Genomic DNA, 19,204 nt, shown 5'->3' on the forward strand with positions numbered 1-19,204 from the left:
TAGTCTGAGTCAACTACTTCATTCTCCATCTTTATGAATTCGATCATATGATCGCTCCGACCCAAGGGGCCTCGTACAAGATTGCTAATTAATCCTCTCATTACATAATACCCAGTCTAAGATGGCCTGATCTCTGGTTGGTTACTTGACATTTTACAGGATGGTTTCCTGGACCACACTCCAGGAATTCCTCCTCCACAGTATTGTTACTAATTTGGTTGGCCCAATCTATATGTAGATTAGTCACCCATGATGACTGCTGTGCTCTTATTGCACACTTCTTTTATTTCCCTTTTAATGCCATCCCCAACCTCTGCTTTACTGTTTGGAGGTCTATATACCGCTCCCACTTGTTTTCCCCCCCCTTAGTATTTCTCAATTCTACCCATAGGTTCCACATCAGAGTTAATATCCTTCATTACAATCGTATTAATCCCTTCTTTAACCAGTAATGCTACCCCACCTCCCTTTCTGCCTATCTTTCCTGAATATCAAATACCCCTGGCTGTTGAGTTCCCAGTCTTGGCCATCCTTGAGCCACATTTCTGTAATCCCAACCAAATCAGATTAGTTTACTTCTATTTGCGCAGCCAATTTGTCCACATTACAAATGCTCCTTGCATTAAGACACAGCCTTCAGGCTTGTTTAACGCTTAGACCTATTAGAATTATTTACTGTGGCCACGTTTGATTTAAACCGTTGATTTCTCTGACTGCCACTTGTTTTTCTCCTTCCTATCTTTTGCTTTTATCCTGGTTTCCCTTTCCTCTGTCTCCCTGCTCAGGTTCTCAACCCCCTGCCATTTTAGTTTAAACCCCCCCCCCCCCAAAACAGTGCTAGCAAACCTCCCCGCAATTATATTGGTCCTGTTCTGGTTCAGGTGCAACCTGTCTGACTTTAGGAAAAAGGTCATCAAGGGTTACAGAACCACAGCAGGTAGATGGAGTCAAGATACAGATCAACCATGATCACACTGAACAGAACAGGCTTGAGGGGGATGAATGGCCTACTTCTGTTTATATGTTTCTATAGGTTGGAGGGTAGGATTGAAAGCAATCAGATACAGAAGCTCCTTCTCCCACCTTGCAAATAAAGGAATGGTCAGCACATCTGTGGTGGGGGGCAGCAGTGAGGGAGGAGGGGGCAGGGAGGAGAAGAGAAAGTAATAAAAGAATTCACCACCCCCACATAAAACATTGTTGGCATTTTAACCCATGCCAGCTTGTCAGTCTTTAAGTTGACAAATGCCATGTATGGATGTCCTTCAATCTATATGCTAAAAAAAAAAAATCAACCTAGCCATCTAGTCACTGTCCCAATTTACATATTGTTGCTGGAGATTAGTTTGTCACTTTAGCTTGGGTTACTTGCATCAGCATAACAAGTTATAAGCCAGAACACAGCATCGATAGCCCCAATTCTCCACTTACTACATTCAGAGGGCTCATCACTTCGATCTATGCAGTCCTGCCAATGGTTACATACTTTGTTTATGTCTATGCATTCTCCACTTTGACATCTGAAGTCAGTTGGCATGGGGCATACTGTACCTGCAAGAGGAAAGTTTTAAAGTTATCTACTAGTGACAAAGAAGGAAGCTTTTGACAACAAAACCCACAACCTACTTGTTTTGCCACAAGATATGCACAATTCAGTACACTGAAGGCACATGTGTGGTTTGTTTGCTGCCATTATCCAGAGAGGCCTTGTCTCAACAGTCTAGGTGTCTGGTACAAATCATTGGATTCCTGCTTCCACAAACCTGACTGAGGCAAGCCATTTGAAGTGTCAGCCATGGCTCAGTTGGTAGCACATGCTTGAATTAAAAGCTTGTGGGTTCAAGTCCCACTAGACTGGAGTACAAAAATCTAGGCTGACATACCAATGCAGTACTACACTGTTGGAGATGCCATCTTTTGGATGAGGCCCCATCTGCCTTCAGGCAGACAAAGATCCTATAGCACAATTGAGAATTCTCTTGTGTTCTGGCCAATATTTATCCCTCAATCAATATCACTAATAGATTATGTCATTATCACATTGCTGTTTGAGTTTAGTGGGCAAATTGGCTGAATTTCCTACATAACAGAATATACTTCAAAAAGTATTGCATTGTAAAGCACCAAGATGCCCAGAGATAGTGAAAGGCTCTATATAAATGCAAAGTTTAAAATTTTTTATTGGCAGCCTATTACAGTACACATTTGACAGCTGGCTTGGTGCACTAATTTTGAATCCTTCAAAGGCTGCTTAAGTAGTTGATAGAACTTAAAGATTTAAAGCATTTTATCTTGGTTGTATTGCACAATAAAAGTCTGAGGTGATCAGGGATAAAAGGCTAATCAGACATGGTAGCTTAAGAGCCTAGCTTTATAGAATAAGTCACAAGTAAACTGAAGCTCCATTGCCAATGCCCCAATCCCTAGAAACATCTTCCATCCTGATTATTTCCCACTACAGCCCCATCTTAAGTGACAGGGCCAACAGGACACAAACTCATGTACAAGGTGCACAATTAGTCTAGTCATAACTTGCTCAACCATATCATGCACCATCAAGCCCCATTCCTCTGCTGCAGCCCATCTAGAGATTAGAAATATAACCCCTTTCCTCTATCAATTACTTCAAACCCCCTCCTGATCCTCCATCCTCACCCAAGGAGCATGCATCAATTATAGGCACCACCTTTTCAGCTGCCTCTGCTAGTTACCCACCCTCCCTTCCCCACTAAGGCAAGCTCTAACCCCCTTCTATTCTAGCTGAGCCTGCATCCCTTCATGTTCTTGTCCACAAGACCCACTCCTTTTTAACCCCATTCCCACTAGACTTGACCACTTTTCCTGGTTAAGCTAGCTGACATTCCAAGTTATTACTTAAAGCTCAGTCCTTGCTAAGCATCCCATCTTCAATATCCTTGAACAGGTTGCTTCAGATATAGCCATCCTGCCAATCAAGTTTCTGCCCCTGCCATGCACTGAAATAGCCTGTGTCATGTGACTTACTGGTATTAACCCATCTTTTCCCTTCTGCAGCCTTTTACATGACCAGACTATCCAACATCTACCATTGTCCAGCTTGGTGGGAAAAGCAGTGTGACATAACAGTATATTGCCACGTCAATTTTCCAAATGCACATTTTCACCCAATGAAGGAAAGATCATGCAGCAGCACATTATATTCTAGCAAGCTGGTGCACAATAGTAATGACCATTTGCCCCTGGATCACTACATTCATCTAGCAATTAGATATTTAAGAAAATGGTTTGAAGGATGTGAAGTCTACTTCCAGGAATGGCTAGTGAAATCTGAACACTCAATTTAAGGGTTACACATTCTTACCATTTACACAGTTAACTTCATCACTTCCATCACTGCAGTCCCTATATCCATTACATTTTCCACCTTCATGGATACAGGAACCATCAGCACATCTGAAATTATCTGGTCGACAAGTTAGAGGAGCTTAAAGAAAAAAAGACACCTTGATGTGATTAACATGTAAACAGACATGATTCACAACTACAGCATAGAAAGTCCAATTAGGAAGTCCAGTATCAGGAAGGAATCAATGCTAATTATTTTGATTTAAGAAATGTTAACAAATCAGCCTTCAGTTCATTGTTGGAACTGAGTGCACTGAGTGCACATTCCATGCATAGTTCAGATTTTGTTGAAAAACCCTTTCCCACTAAATTATATTGCTGATTGACTTTACTTGGACTTTAAGTCAAGTGATCGAGCAAACTGCAATAGGTGCTAGATTTTTGTGGAAAGCAGAAAAGAGTTTTACTTACGACAGTTGATTTCATCACTTCCATCTTTGCAATCACTATCGCCATCACAGTACCACTGGCGGTGGATGCATTCACCTGAATGACACTGAATCTCATGGGAGGAACAGGTTACAAATGGTGCAGGAGTATGCCCACAGTGTTCTATAGATTCATCAGACTTATCTGTACAGTCAATGTGGTTGTCACACACCCAGCTTGAAGGAATACACTCCAAACTACTGCACTGAAACTCATGCGAGCCACAGATAGTTAGAGTACATCCTTTTTCATCACTTCCATCACCACAATCATCTTCACGGTTACAAACAAAGGACTGGGAAATACATCTGCCACTGGAGCAAGTAAATTCTAGAATACTGCAAGTAAGGTTGCCTGCAAAAAAAAAACCTTTCTAAAGTTTTCTGCTTCAGCAAGACTTAAATATCAAAATAGAAGTCAAGACATGTTCAGAACAGACCAACTTTGCTTCATTAGTGTTAACATCTTACATGAAATCTCCATTTCAGTATCCTGAGAGGATATATGCATTATGCATGCAAATATTGTGCAATTAGTACTACAAACTAGACTGTTTGTACAAAGTGAAGATTAGCATTCAGCACTTAATACTGCAACAAAAGTTAGCAATAAACACTCCAGTATGAAATAAAACAAGTTTTAATGCAAAAAGCAAACACTTGGCATTTTTTCCCTGTGCTCCCAAAGTAGTCTTATAAACTTGCATGAAATAAGGTGCTTTCTTTACAAAAAGGGAGAAATAGATAAAGGAATGAATGCCAAGGGCCATGATGAGTAATGAAGCTCAATTGAAAAGACATTTAAAAATGTTTATAAAAAAGCTGGCAGGGAGAGAGCTTGAGTGTAGGGCTGAAATGACCAATGGTATTGTCACTCACAAGAGGGGAAGTGCATAGGAGGCTAGAAAAGTCCATAAATAGAAGCCATGTTTATACATTGGCAATTATAGCAAGATATTTTATGTAGGTTCAAAGACTAACCAGTTCAAAATGACCCCATTGAGTTTGCACACATTTGTAATGTAGAGACTAATGGTGCCTGGTGATGTATGTGCTGTCAGTGGAAGTTAGAAATGCAGATCAATCCTTTTTACCCAAGACTTCAGGCACTGAAATTTAGTTTCAATTGGTATCAATCACAAGTACAAATTCAAAGTATTGAGACAATAAATTTCAGCAACTAAGTGAATAAAGCCAATATCAGCTTTGAGAAAATAGAATCAAACTTAAGCTTAGATCATGTACACTTGAGTTGCAAAAACTGAGCTCAATCAACTTACCACAGTTCTCCTCATCACCACCATTAGCACAGTCCTTTTCTCCATCACATTTCCAGGAGACAGGAATACATTCAAGAGATCCAGGGCCACAGCTGATTTGATGAAAACCACAGGCTTTAATGTCTGAAAGAAAGGTTTATAGTTAGATATAGATGATCAAAGGCCCTTGGAGATAAACAAAAAAGCTATTTGGCATAAAATGCCAAAGTTCAAAAAAGATAGAAGTCCATTACATCCAATGAGCTTCATTTTTATAACTTGAATTTAGCATACACAAGTTATGCATTTTTTCCTGTTCCAACAGGTCCATATTAAAGACCCACTATAGAATCAATCATTTGTTTTGCTACTCCAATCCATTAAATTAGTACTATTCAAAAGCTGTTGTCCCGAGATACAAAAAGGTGGCTTGGTGTTTAGATTGCAGCCAAAGATCTGAAGTCATAGAAATTTGCACTTGTATGACTGAAGTACACCTGCAGTGCCCTGGTTAGATGTACCTGTTCTGCACTGTTGTCCATGTTCCAGTTCCATTCCAGATGGACACACACACGTGTACCTTGGAGAGAGAGCATCCTTGTGAGGAGCAGGGAGACACATGTATTCACAGCCTCCATTCTTACTGCACCAGTTCTTGCCTGTAAACAAGTTTCCAGTCAGTAACTGAATTCCAGATATCTAAACCAATAGTAACAAGTATCATCTCCAAAGCCTTAAAAAAAAACACATTTGCAGTCAAAAATGTCTTGCAGCTACTGTATTTTACTTGAACCTCAATTCAAAGTTAGATTTAATTTTGTCTGACTTACTGAAAATCTCATGCTACAGATCAGAGTTAGAAATTAGGGGTACCTAAACTATATGGTTTTGCAAGTGAAATTGTGATGCAAATATGGTGTTTAAATGATTGTTAGAGTTTGAGACAAGTAAGGGGTTAATGAATAAGTTGTGTTTTACTGGAACTGCACAAGTTGTGATTTCCTACAAAACTTGTATTAGAGATGGAGACAAGGTGTTTAGTGAGTTAGATTAGATGATGCATAACATTCCACATGGGCCCACAGCATGGCCTTGCCTGCCAGGCTAGCGGTCTTGTTTGCAAGTTAGGATCTTGACTTTGTTTAATGGGTCTTTAATTTGGCCAAAGGCCCAACTGATGGTTCTTCTATTGTTACTAATGACCATATTATGCTGCAGTAGGAATTGGAGTTTAACAGAACTGCTTAAGAGTTTTAGTATAAAGGACACAGAATAGAAGGGATTTATGAGTGTTAAGGTATAATTTCAGGATGGAATGGTCAGTTAGATCAGGGGGAAGATAGTTCAGCTAGCAGCTAGTTGAACAGACAGCTCTAACTTGGGGCCTCTGATTTAATGGCCCAAGGTTGTGCCTGGCACATGCACTGTTTTTTTTTTGTGGGGGGGGGGGGGGGGGGGTGGGTGGAGGAGAAGGAGAGAGAGAGAGAAAGAGAAAAAAAAAATGACGACAAGACAGGATGAGATAAGAGACTATAGCTTTGGAGAGAGCTGGGAGAGATAAGACAGTCCTCAATGCTGCAAGGCATGATTGGTCAAGTACAGAAAGCATGTGTAATGGTTACAAGAACCCCTGACTGGTGAGATAGGAGGGTTGACCCTTTTTCCATGGTTTAGACAAGAACTCAACATGCCATTGGCCCCCTAGTTTTAAGGGAAACCTCTAGTTTAAATGGTCCTGTCCATATTCTACTCCAGGCCCACCCCAAGAGAAGAAGAAACAGTCCTAGAGCCCTTAGCTCAGACCATGGAGCAGAGGGCTCCAAGAGTGAAATCTGTGGTCTAACACAAGTGTGGACCCATGCTGATCCTAGTCCAACACTCGGGTAGTTCAGAAAGAGACAGGACAAGACCAAATAAGAGCATGTATACAGCATACTAGCAATCTGTCCAATTGGGTCTGGTACCAGCTGCTTATGGTCATTTTTTTTTTTTTTTTTTATAAATACAGCAAAAACATAAGTGTTATATTCCATCCTAAACTCAGCTTAAACAATATACACTACATTGGTTTGCACGATCTGGATTATGTGAAAGACTAGAGATAAGTCAATCTCTACAAAATTGTGATCTAGCTTTGTCATTTGGCAGTAGAGATTGAAACCAGTTGCAATACAGGCTTTTGACAAATTTACTTTGCCAAATTTCCATAAGTTAAATCACAATTCAATGTCATTGTTAATTGTACTGCATTGGAAGGCAGGGCAAGTCTGTGCCAGCACTTGGCCATCAACTGATGGCACTATGACAGCAGTCAAGGTGGAAGCTACTTAGATTATCTAGAAAGCATCTTTGACCCAATGTGTGATCTACATAAAGATAATTCTCATACTAGTAAAGGTAGCTGTTACTTACTTGAACTCAAACAGCATTTCTATTATTTAATGCAACATTCAAAAAGAAACTAAAAAAAAAAAGGGATGTTTTGAATGGCAAGAGCCAGTGATTTTTTCCTCCACAACTTTGTGGATTTTATGCAGAATAGTTGTCCAGGAGTGAGTAGCTAGAATTAGTGTTTATAAAAGCACTTTATTCCACACTTTGCTTTGGGATTTTAAGTTTATTTATGATTGAGCCAAACAGAATGGCTTCAGTTGCCCAAAGTTGAGTTTTTCTTCATCCATTAGAATGTTATGCTGTGAAAGGTGGTGGAAGTATAGATCTGGATGTTATCAGCAGAGTCAACTCCATGCCTTCAAGAGGTCACTGAAGCAGATTAGTGAACCAACTGGAGGCTTGCTCTGTGGCAGCGCATAAAACTACATAGTGGAAAAGATAACTGAGGTAAATGGCAAAGATAAAGCTAATATAAGACTGCTTGTGCGTGCAAACAAGCAAGTCACTAGTTCCGACAACTTACCAGGCAGCTGTATTAGCTCATGATAAATTATGAGATCCCGAGCTCCCTGGAGATTAGAAACAAGTGTCTCTAGATCTGCTCCTGTGAACTTGTTGGCTCCATAGATTGCTTCAGTCTCATCAGACCAGAAAACATGATCCTGAGGGATTTTTGATTTTAGTTATTGCAAGACAATGCAGCCACAACACTTCTATAGCCTCTACAGACTCTGCCATAACAGTTTCTTGTTCTAATATGCATCTAATTCTCCATGAATTGAGCGCTCAGGTTATACTATGTTTGCAAGATTAAACTAAACACTCATACAAAAATAAAAGTTAATTGCAACAAAATCAGAATAGAGAATCACATCTAAAAATTGAGGAAAGATTAGTCCCTTTCTTCAGATGTGGAAGAAAATGACCTAGTGGTTGATTTGAATGCTCAGTGGGTCCCAGGCAAGAGTGGTGAGAGGAGTGCACAAAACACTTAAGCCTAGGTTTGAGGCCCAGGCCTCATCTACATGCCAGTCAGCTGCCTGCCCACCCAATGCATTTCAGCACCTCCAGGCCCAAGAAAAGATTGCAACTTACCTTAAGTCTTTGTCCACTAGAGCACTTCGGACCAGCCTTCGACTGGCTGGAAAGGTAGGAGTGCTTCCCTGCTCTGATCCAAGTTAAAATCCACTCCAGGTCCCAATAGCATGGGACCCCAATTTGGGTAAATTCAGGAGGCTCTTGCTTGCTTCCAGCAGTCACCTCAGCCACCCAACAGCAGTGAGCAGTTAAAATGGTAGCAAGGTTGAATACTCAGTTTACAAAAAAGGAGCCCTTGCCCCATTCCTGCCAGGCAGGGTGGGGTAAAGTGCCCCCTAGAGTGAAAATAATTTGCTCAAGCATAAATAGCAAGCCACCATTAAATCTTGTGGCTAATTCTGCAGTGATGCCTTTGAGTGGGAAGGAGAGAAGGGAATTGCTTGGAATAAAAGCCAGAAGCCAAAAAGATAAATCCCTCACCTCATTAGTGGTACATATTCTAGATTTCTTAACTTTACATGAACCTCAAGTTAACTTCATAATCTTGAATGTAATAGGATACTTTAGTATTTAAAAACAAGGGTTTCATACATATCAGTGCAATATCTTTAAACCCAATTTGGTTATACAGTATTTACTCAAGGCTGGTATAAATACTTTTTGGCCAAATCATTGGCACCAATATATTAAAACCTAAATTTGGCTCTCCATTCACCAGGTTAGTGGAACTAAAGCAAGCCACTTGTTCAGATCAGTGACCAAATCAGGGATTGTTGTGGTTTTGTAGTTGAAAATGTATCAGGTGGTGCAATTATACACTGAAAGGGACCCTTCGTGCATTCAATACAAGGCTACAATTTCTGAACCTTAGTTTGGATATAAATTTATTCAGGACATTAGTGACTATTGTACTACATTTCATGCAGCTAGCCTTCAATGTAGCTTTTGTCAAATGCTTCCTTACCTCAAATACTGCAATACTGTATGGGTGAGAAAGGGAACCTAGTGACAAAAGCACTGTTCTTCTATCCTGTCCATTCAGGCCTATACTTGACAGAGTATGTAACTTTGAGTCAACCCAGTAGAGGCAGTGTTTCACAAGGTCTGTGGAGAAATTTGAAGTATAGTATAAGCCAAGCTTCAGTAATCCAAGAAAGGTACAAGAGATTAGTTTAAAAAAGTTTTACTTACCAAGTGCAATGCCATTTGGCCACTGAATCTCTGCATGAACCAAAAGTTGTCGATCAACACCATTCATTCCTGCTTTTTCTATCTTTGCTGGTTCACCCCAATCCGACCAGTAAATAAACCTAAAAGCAGTTAATTAAATTACATTAAAATAGATGGTGTCAAACATTCTGAAACCAGAAATTTTAATCACAAAAATTTGTTAAACACCCAAATTATGAATTCTTGAGTTTAAAAATGATATTCCAAAGTTTAAGATTCATCTTGTGAATGCAGCTACATTCAATTAACTTAAAGTCTTAAATTTGGAACATTGAGATTGTGGCTGCTTTATAATGGTGGACATGTCAAATCTGATGCAATCTTGGGTATAGCCTTGAACAAGCTAGTGTTGCCAAACAAATTTTAAAGAATTTGTTTATGGGATGTGGGCATCACTGACAAGGCCAGCATTTATTGCCCTGAAGGTGGTGAGCCACCTTGAACCGCTGCAGTCCGTGTGGCAAAGGTACTCCCACAGTGCTGTTGAGGGAGTTCCTTCATTGTCACTGGGTCAAAATCCTGGATCAGCAATATACTTCTAAGTCAGGATGGTGTGTGACTTAGAGGTGGTGTTCCCATGTGCCTGCTGCCCCTTGTCCTAGGTGGAAGAGGTCATGGGTTTGGGAGGTGCTGCGGAAGAAGCCGTGGAGAGTTGCTGCAGTACATCTTGTAGATAGTACACACTGCAGCCATGGTATGCTGGTGGTGGAGGGAGTGAATGTTTAAAGGTGGTGGATGGGGTGCCAATCAAGCAGGCTACTTTGTCCTGGATGGTGTCAAGCTGTGTGCTGTTGGAGCTGCACTCATCCAGGCAAGTGGAGTATTAATCACTCCTTACTTGTGCCTTGTAAAATGGTGGAAAGGCTTTGGGAAGTCAGGTGAAAGACACTCACCACTGAATACCTAGCCTCTGACCTGCTCTTGTTACCACAGTATTTATGTGGCTGGTCCAGTTAAGTTTCTGGTCAATGGTAACCCCCAGGATTCAGCAATGGTAATGCCATTGACTGTCAAGGGGAGGTGGTTAGACTCTGCTTGTTGGAGATAGTCATTGCCTGGCACTTGTGGCATAAATGTTACCTGCTACTCACCTGCCCAAGCCTGAATGTTGTCCAGGTCTTGTTGCATACAGGCATGAACTGCTTCATTATCTGAGGAGTTGTGAATGACGCTGAACACTGCAGTCAGTGAACATCCCCATTTCTGACCTTATGTTGGAGGGAAGGTCATTGATGAAGCTGCTGAATATGGTTGGGCCTAGGACACTGCCCTGAGGATCTCCTGCAGTGATGTCTTGGGGCTGTGATTAACCTTCAACCACCTTCCTTTGTGCTAGGTATGACTAGCTAGTGGAACATTTCTTCCCCCTCACCTCTGGAATTCAGCTCCTTTGTCCATGTTTGGACGCAGGCTGTAATGAGGTCAGGAGCAGAGTGGTCTTGGCGGAACCCAAACTAGGCATCAGCAAGGTGGTTATTGGTAAGTGCCATTTGATAGCACTGTCAATGACACCTTCCATCACTTTGCTGATGATAGACAGTAGACTAATGGGGTGGTAATTGGTCAGATTGGATTTGTCCTACTTTGTGGGCAGGACATGCCTGGGCAGTTTTCCACATTGTCAGGTAGATGCCAGTGTTGCAGCTGTACTGGAACAGCATGGCTAGGGCAGTGGCTGGTTCTGGAGCACAAGTCTTCAGCATGATAGCGGTGATGTTGTTGGGCCCCATAGCCTTTGCTGTATCCAGTGCGCTCAGCTGTTTGATATCATGGAGAGAATTGATTTGGCTGAAGACTGGCTTTGGTGATGGTGGGGCCCTCAGGAGCATCCACTCAGCACTTCTGGCTGAAGATGGTTGTAAATGCTTCAGCCTTGTTTGCACTCATGTGCTGGGCTCCACCATCATGGAGGATGAGGATATTCATGGAGGCCCCTCCAGTTAGTTGTTTAATGGTCCACCACCATTCATGACTGGATGTGGCAGGACTGCAGAGCTTTGATCTGATTTGTTGATTGCAGGTTTGCTTAGCTGTCTATAGCATGCTGCTTCTACTGTTTAGTATGCTATATAGTCCTGTGATGCAGCTTCCCCAGTTTGGCACCTCTTTGGGTACACTGCTGCACCTGGCATGTGCTTCTACACTCCTTATTGAACCAGGGTTGGTCCCCTGGCTTGATGGCAATAGTAGAGGGATATGCCAGGCCATGAGGTTACAGATTGTGGTGGAAAACAATTCTGCTACTGATGGCCCAGTGCCTCATGGATGCCCAGTTTTGAGCTGCTGGATCTGTTCTGAATCTAGCACCATAAAAGTGATCTACACAATTGCAAGGCCCTTATCCCACTCAGTCTTAAACATCTCTAGTTTTGTCCATAAGCAAATGTGAGCATTTCACTTTTGCCCATTCTGATCCAGTTGGTGGCTTACTTTGTTCACTTTGGCCCTTTTCCAAGTTTAGGGAATGAGTGCTTCAGGCAATCTATACTTTTCTACAGTTAATCCATTTGGCCTGCAATAGGGGTCAACTTGACAAGACAATAGTCATTATTGGTTTTCCTCCCTATCTGCAGAGAGGACTGCTGTTGCTAGGCAGGTTGAATTCAAAGACAAGCCATAATCTTGTCAAAATACAATCCTGTCAAGGCACTGGAATAGAAACAGAAATTACCTCAATTGGGATGGATTACAAATCATTTTGATTAGCACCCCATTAAGGTATTACATATGCTGAAAATTTCTGTAGGTGGTGATTACAAAATAAAACTTTAGTACCCAGATAGTGGATCAACAGCTACAGAAGCTGGTTCTTTTAGGTTGGTGTCAAAGAGTGTTTTCCTTTTAGATCCATCCAACGTAGCCACAGATATAGTTTTAGTACCACGATCAGTCCAGTAGATGTGCTTGTAAATCCAGTCCACAGCAATTCCCACAGGAATGCCTAAATCCTTAGCAAGCATAGAAGGACCAGCTGGGCTTTTATATCTATTCATGGACATGCTATTTTAAAAGGAAAAAAAGTAAATGGTTGGTAGTCTCTGCATCCAATTTCTTCACACTACCAAAAGTTGTAAAAGATGTCAACATGTGGACTAACCATAAAACAGAATGCAGCACTCAATCCTGCAAAGTAGGACTCTGACCTACATAAAGGCAAGCAGTTATCTATGACTAAGCTTTAAAATGTGCTACTGCATGCAAATCAAAGATTAGTCTCATACATACAACTTTACTGTTAGTAGATGCTGGAAGAGTTACAAGTGTAATTTTGTTCTTTCCAGATTGCTTGAGGAAGAATATCTAAAATATTAATTCCACTTCACTCTTCCCTCTCCTCCCCCAAATGCTAATTGATTTTCTGCAGATTTCCACTAACTTCATAATTTTATTGATGAGCCAGAAGCCGAGCTGGTTTTTGGTAAAAAAGGAAAAATGAAGCCAGAATGTGGGATTAGTTGTTATGTGCAAAGATAAAATTATACTTTCAAATTTCAGGACCATAGGCTATATATAACATTAAACAGAAAAGGTTCATCTAATCAAGAATTTGAGCTAAAGAGATAAATGTTAAATGATAATCAATAAACATTTACCAAATGTGGTATACAACTTCACCCACTTACAAAAGCAGCTACATGAAAGGCATGTCATCTACCCAAACATTGATTGTTCAGTACACCACTAGTTTACCTGAAAATTGCCTGCTGGCCCAAGTCAGCCCAGAAGATTGTCTGCTCTGCAATGTCAGCATCCAGTGCTACAGCATTTCTCAGCTGGACAGCTACTTGGGTGTACTCTTGGTGATGCAGTCCTATTTTCCGAATATCATGGCGATTCGTGAAGATCAAATAAGGCTCTTTGCCTATGAAGGGAAAAGAGAAAAAAAAGTTATAACCTACATTCCTCGAGAATGTAGTTCCATTTTGAACTTATACTGTAGTGTATGTACCCGTCTACCTTTAAGAGAACTATTGTATGTAACCGTTCACCTTTAAGAGAACTATTTTAGGTGTGGCACTACTTTGTTTGGCTTCTGTATACTGTAATACCGACAGTGACCACACCAGTATATAAGTGCTGTGTCAGGATTTATTGGGCAGATTCGCCCTGACCTTTGAATAGTAAAGTCCTGTTTTAAGTTACTCTGGTAGTCTATTAATTAACTAACCAACCCACAGACTTTACATATACCATTACATAATTACACATTGGCCCAGAAATTCGGGTCTCCATGAGTGAGTACGCACAGGGTACTCACCTGTAGGCCTAATGGAAGTGCTGGTTTCTGCATGCACTGCACAAAACCAGCACTTCCGATCCCCTGAAAGGAAAGGTTGAGGTGGAATGTGTGCGCAGGAGAGGCTGTGTGCGCATTGATTTTTTTTTTTTTTTTTTTTTTTTTATAAATATACATTTTCCTGGGGAGGGTAAGTCTGCAGAAGTTGGACATGTAAAAAGCAGGTGCAAGGCCTGCTTTTTACAAGGCAAGTGGTGAATTAATTAAAATTAAACATTTTTTCTCTCCACAGGTTTATTATTTTTAAATACTTTAAAGGTAAATTTATTTTTAGCCCTGTTAGAAAATAAAAGTATTTTTTCAAACATTTAAATTGTTTAAAATAGTTATTTCATGTAATTTAGTTTATTTAAAAAATATGTGATTAAAAAAATTAAGCTTTAGTGCCATTTGGGAGCTGTCGTATTTATAACTTGACAGGTCTTCCTGTCAATCTTATGAATGGAGCATTCCCTGCTCAGATTGGCTCCCCATGGCCCACGTGATGCATTGAACTAACTGCGCCCCTGGGATACGCAAGCACTGCATGCCAGCAGCTGGACCAGGCCCCAGATCGGAATTCCACAGGGGCCCACAGCACAACGGCCGGCGCGCAAGATAAGTGCAGGTTGGGGGCTTGTACCCGTGGGAAGCCCCCGACCTGAATTTCTGGGCCATTAACAGATGCTAGGACCAAGGAAAAACCTCATTCCAAAATAGAACTGAGTGATTCAGCCATTTATATATCCATGCTTTCAATTAAAAAAAGTGTAAATTTGATTTAAAGCAGACTAGCGTCTACAATATTTTGCCTCCAGTCAATCTACAAACACTAGTCAGATATGCTTTAAAACCAGAAGTATGAAAAATCCTAGAATTAGTGCAGATGGTGGCTATTTAGCCTGCTCTTTGAAAGTGCTATCTAATTAGTCCCATTGTCCTGCAATTATTTAAATCTGGGTAATATATTCCAAAATTGCTTTATTGTAAAAAGGCTAGCTTGCTCTCAACCCAAGTATTCCAGACAGTGGCAGTATGCTTACCATTTCCAGTAGTTATTTCACAATATTTGCAACAAAAAAAAATTGTACTTACCTACAGCCTTGCAAACTCCATTAGCTGGATCCATGTGATATCCTTTGTGACATTCACATTTGTAGCTTCCTTTTAAATTGATGCAAATTTGGCTGCAGATTCCAGGACTTTGACATTCATCAACATCTGCAAAAAAAATGTTAGATTCACAAAATAGGAAAAAAATTAAATTTAAATTCTTAATTGGACAGACAACTTACCATCACAGGTTCTCTCATCAATTAGCTCAAAACCAGCTGGACAATCACATTCATAATCAATAAGAAGGTCCCTGCAAATGTGAGAGCAATCTCCATTGTTCACCAAGCATTCATTTAGCCCTGTAGAGGGGGAAAAAAGTCAGTATTTCTCCATTTTCACCCTACAGTGGCTCCTTATGATCAAGTCAACAGGTCCATTTAATTTATGGAAATTAAGCAATCTAATCATGTACCATGATTTACATGAATGTGGTTAATTCCAATGAATTCAAAAACATACCAAATCAAGCTTGCTTGTAAAGGAATGTTTGGGTCACAAGAAATTAGAAAATAAATTGTCACTAGGGTCTTCTACCCTTTATAGAAGAGATGTGAATCAACTGACCCAATATGGGAAAACAAAAGTTATTGAACTTTATTTAAGTAGTCTTGCACCAGTCACTGCTTCTGCTCTAAAAAGGTGCTGTTGTGGAGTAAACTGTTTATGCACATCATTTTGGAAATGATCAATCTAACTAAACAACAAAACATACTCCAGCATCTCCAAACCAAGTTTTTTTTTTTTTTTGGGGGGGGGGGGGGGGGTAAATCTGGAGCACTATTTCAAGTTAAACCATGGAGTAAACCAGGAACACAAATGCAAAGCTATTATTAGGAGGAAAGTACCTGGAATGGCCTGGTGTAGCACAAGCAAATTTCTGGAATTAAAGAGGCAGTTAGATGCTGTAATGAAGTCATAAAGCAGCAGCTATATAGGTCAAAGAGCTATATCCATCTCTTCAAATAGATGGAGTTATTACATTCTACAATCTTGTTGAAAGCCATTATCTTCCTCCACATATTTGGGTGCAAAAAAACCTAACTTTTCCTTTGGATTACTCTACAGGCTAAACCCAAATATGCATGATTTTAACAGAACTCCATGAGAACCATAATGGATAAAACCTTTAGGCCATGTGCAGAAACTAGATTCAGAAGTGGGGCATTGGTCCATTATAATACAAAGAGGTCAAGACCTGCAACTGACTCATTAGGACAACATTTTGAATATCCAACTTCTCATTTGATGAGAAGTTCAATTTTAATACTAGAAGGATGCACATCAATAGTTCCACTGCCTGTCCCAATGTCACCATCAAGGTGTCAAATATTACCATATACACCACTAGGATACAAGACACTACAATTAAAAAGGATAGCAAGATCAGAATTCAACTGCCATACACTTCTGTAACATTCTTTAAACAGCATAGCTTAAGCAGCCAAGAGGGAAAGTTTGGAGGAGGAAAGAATGTGCACCAGAATATTTCCTAATTAAGTGTACTGTTCAGTTTGGAGTTAATGTTAATCTCCTCAAACACCTAGGAAATTGGCAAGTGATCCAGGAAAGAGGTGGCATGAATGCTTCCAGATAGGCAGACGAATAGCCCCAGATATGAATGGTTTGCCAACACTGAAACATGGTTTAGCAAGATCTCCAATCAAGATGTTGCCAACCAAATGGCATCATTCTCATGTATACTCCATTCTTCCCCATTGCTCAGGAAAGTCATACTTGTGGTACTGCTGACCTGGCCAGCAAGTCTCCACACAATAGGCCCAGTTCTAGCTACACTTAGAATAGGAACTTACCAAGACTGGAATAGAAGAGTTTGAGTAATTAGCTGCTAAAGGGTAGAATTAATCTTTATATTTAATGAAGAAATTTTAAATTGGTTAAATCACTGTCCTATAATGTCCAAATATTATTGTACAAGGTCTGATTTTCCATGCAGAACATGTCAACTCCAGCACAGACACAATGGGCTGAATGGCCTCCTTCTGTGCTGTAAATTTCTATGATTATGAAATTTCTGATTCCAGCTGAATTGGAAGATTACCAGAAGTAAGCTTTGAACATCAGTGGGGAGAGGGGGAAATAAATGTCAGATTAATTTGATTAGTTGGGAATAAAAATGCAATAGCACATCAACCTGAAAATATTTAGAAAGCAAAGACCATGGAGGTTGCTAGATTAGGATTATACAAACTGTACAAAGGCTATAAAGTCCACTTACCACATTTGAAGGGTTCATCACTCTGATCTTTACAGTCCCATTTGTGGTTACACACTAGAGTTGTAGCTATGCATTCGCCACTTTGGCATTTGAAGTCAGTTGGGTTTGTGCACTCTTAATTTAAAAAAAACTCAGTTTAAATTTAGAGATCATTTTTTCTCTTCAATGTAAATTGTTACTAGTGCAATTATGCACCTACCATTCTTGCAGTTGACTTCATCACTAGCATCAGAGCAGTCTGCAAATCCATTACATTTCCTGCTTTCAGGGATGCAGTTACCATCACCACATCTGAAGTGATCTGGTCTACATGTTCGAGGAGCTAGTTAATTCAAGTTTTAGATCCATTAGAAATAGCATGCCACAAAACCAATCAGACATGTACCTGCATAATTCACATGCAATTTGCAATCAGTGCCATATTGAAATAAAAGAAATTCTACATTGTGGCCAGCAAACCATAAAACCTAGTGATTATATATTCTTCCAACAGAAGCCTTTGAATTCCATCATTAATATGAAAATTTGAGAAGTTCTGAGCACATTAGCTTCAATATACTAAAGCCTTAGGAAGCATATATGAAAGATTAAATTCAGATAGCTGCAAGTGGACACACTACCCACCCATATTTTATAGGGGGAAAAATGGTTCATTTGGCCTGCATGATGTTGGGGAAATGTGACTGCTGGATAAAACCAACATGTCAGTGACAAAATTGGCTAACGAAGAATTTCCAAAGACCCATATTATATTTGCCTGTATTTTCCCCAATCGGAGGCTTCCTGTGTGCAGAGGTCTCCGATCTGGGGGGGGGGGGGGGGGAACCTATGCCTTTACCCGAGGGCTCCAGACATTTCTGCTCCACCATGAAATGTGCAGGGCCCAGGTATCCCAGGCAGCTTGCAAGCGTCCCTGGGATCATGTGGGCTAAGGGGAACCAATGAAAGACAGCTTAGACCTGTCAAAAAGTATGACTGGAGATCACTCCAAAAACTCAAATAAAAAAAAAGTCACATTAACAAAAATCTAAAAAAGTAACTTATGGGGCTAAAAATAAATTTACCTTTAAAAAGTATTTAAAATTATTTTAAAAAAGTGAAAAACATTTTTTTTTTAAACTTTAAACTCTTATGCTGGTAAAAGCAGGCCTTACCCCTGCTTTTACCAGGCATAAGATTTTTTTTTTTTTTTTTTTTTTTTTTTTTTAAATATAAAGGTTCTCAACAGGCAGAGGGTTTGCAGAAAGCAGAATTCTCCATCTGCAGAGGCCCTTCTCCAGGGCCGGCATCCGATCTGTCAAGAGGATTCTTGCGTCTGTTGTCAAGAAAATCCTCGACAGATTGAAAGTGCCAGTTTTTGGTGCATGCCTGAAGCCAGCACTTGGTCCCTATGGGTGTGTACACACCATAGGGAATTGGAAAATATAGGCCAACATGTTCTGTGTTGCTCATGCTCAGCATGAAAGTCATTCTCCAGCAGGAATTTTTTTATATAAACAAGAATTGTTTAATGTGGACAGGAGCATCCACACTTAAGCAAGTTTTAAAATTTGGGTATTTTGCAGTCTAATGTACAAATTTGTATTCCATCTGTTGAGAACTTCTCAAACGATCTCACTGCTCAATTTTAGTAAGTCAGATTAGGATCTGATCAAAGTTGTACGGTTTGCAATAATACAAATAAGCTTCAGGTATACATTTAAAGTGGCAACATAACTAAACCAAGACAACTATACCTACAATAGTAAAATGTGGATTGGAGACAGTAAACACCAATATCTGAATCTTCATTCCTGGAAAGAATGAGATAGCCCTTGTTTGGCAGACTCACTGGCAAAACATT

At 40.1% G+C, this 19,204-nt stretch overlaps 1 protein-coding gene across 2 annotated transcripts in view; it reads right to left on the reverse strand.

Annotated features, from left to right (window-relative positions):
- Positions 1–19,204, reverse strand: part of LOC147124247 (uncharacterized) — a 68,205-nt gene that overhangs the window by 36,980 nt on the left and 12,021 nt on the right. For both annotated transcript variants that reach the window (XM_085984233.1, XM_085984227.1), the window contains exons 6-19: positions 17,561–17,683; positions 17,362–17,475; positions 15,305–15,424; positions 15,105–15,230; positions 13,424–13,595; positions 12,509–12,733; positions 9,695–9,813; positions 9,468–9,607; positions 7,989–8,127; positions 5,593–5,730; positions 5,093–5,215; positions 3,796–4,167; positions 3,341–3,463; positions 1,432–1,551 (exon numbers count right to left, since the gene is read on the reverse strand). In XM_085984233.1, coding sequence (XP_085840359.1) covers positions 1,432–1,551; positions 3,341–3,463; positions 3,796–4,167; positions 5,093–5,215; positions 5,593–5,730; positions 7,989–8,127; positions 9,468–9,607; positions 9,695–9,813; positions 12,509–12,733; positions 13,424–13,595; positions 15,105–15,230; positions 15,305–15,424; positions 17,362–17,475; positions 17,561–17,683 — 2,154 coding nt within the window. The remainder of the gene's footprint in view (positions 1–1,431; positions 1,552–3,340; positions 3,464–3,795; positions 4,168–5,092; positions 5,216–5,592; positions 5,731–7,988; positions 8,128–9,467; positions 9,608–9,694; positions 9,814–12,508; positions 12,734–13,423; positions 13,596–15,104; positions 15,231–15,304; positions 15,425–17,361; positions 17,476–17,560; positions 17,684–19,204) is intronic.

Source organism: Somniosus microcephalus, chromosome 1, assembly GCF_052327205.1.
Source record: "Somniosus microcephalus isolate GS21.2 chromosome 1, FLI_Smic_1.0, whole genome shotgun sequence".
Taxonomy (NCBI): domain Eukaryota; kingdom Metazoa; phylum Chordata; class Chondrichthyes; order Squaliformes; family Somniosidae; genus Somniosus; species Somniosus microcephalus.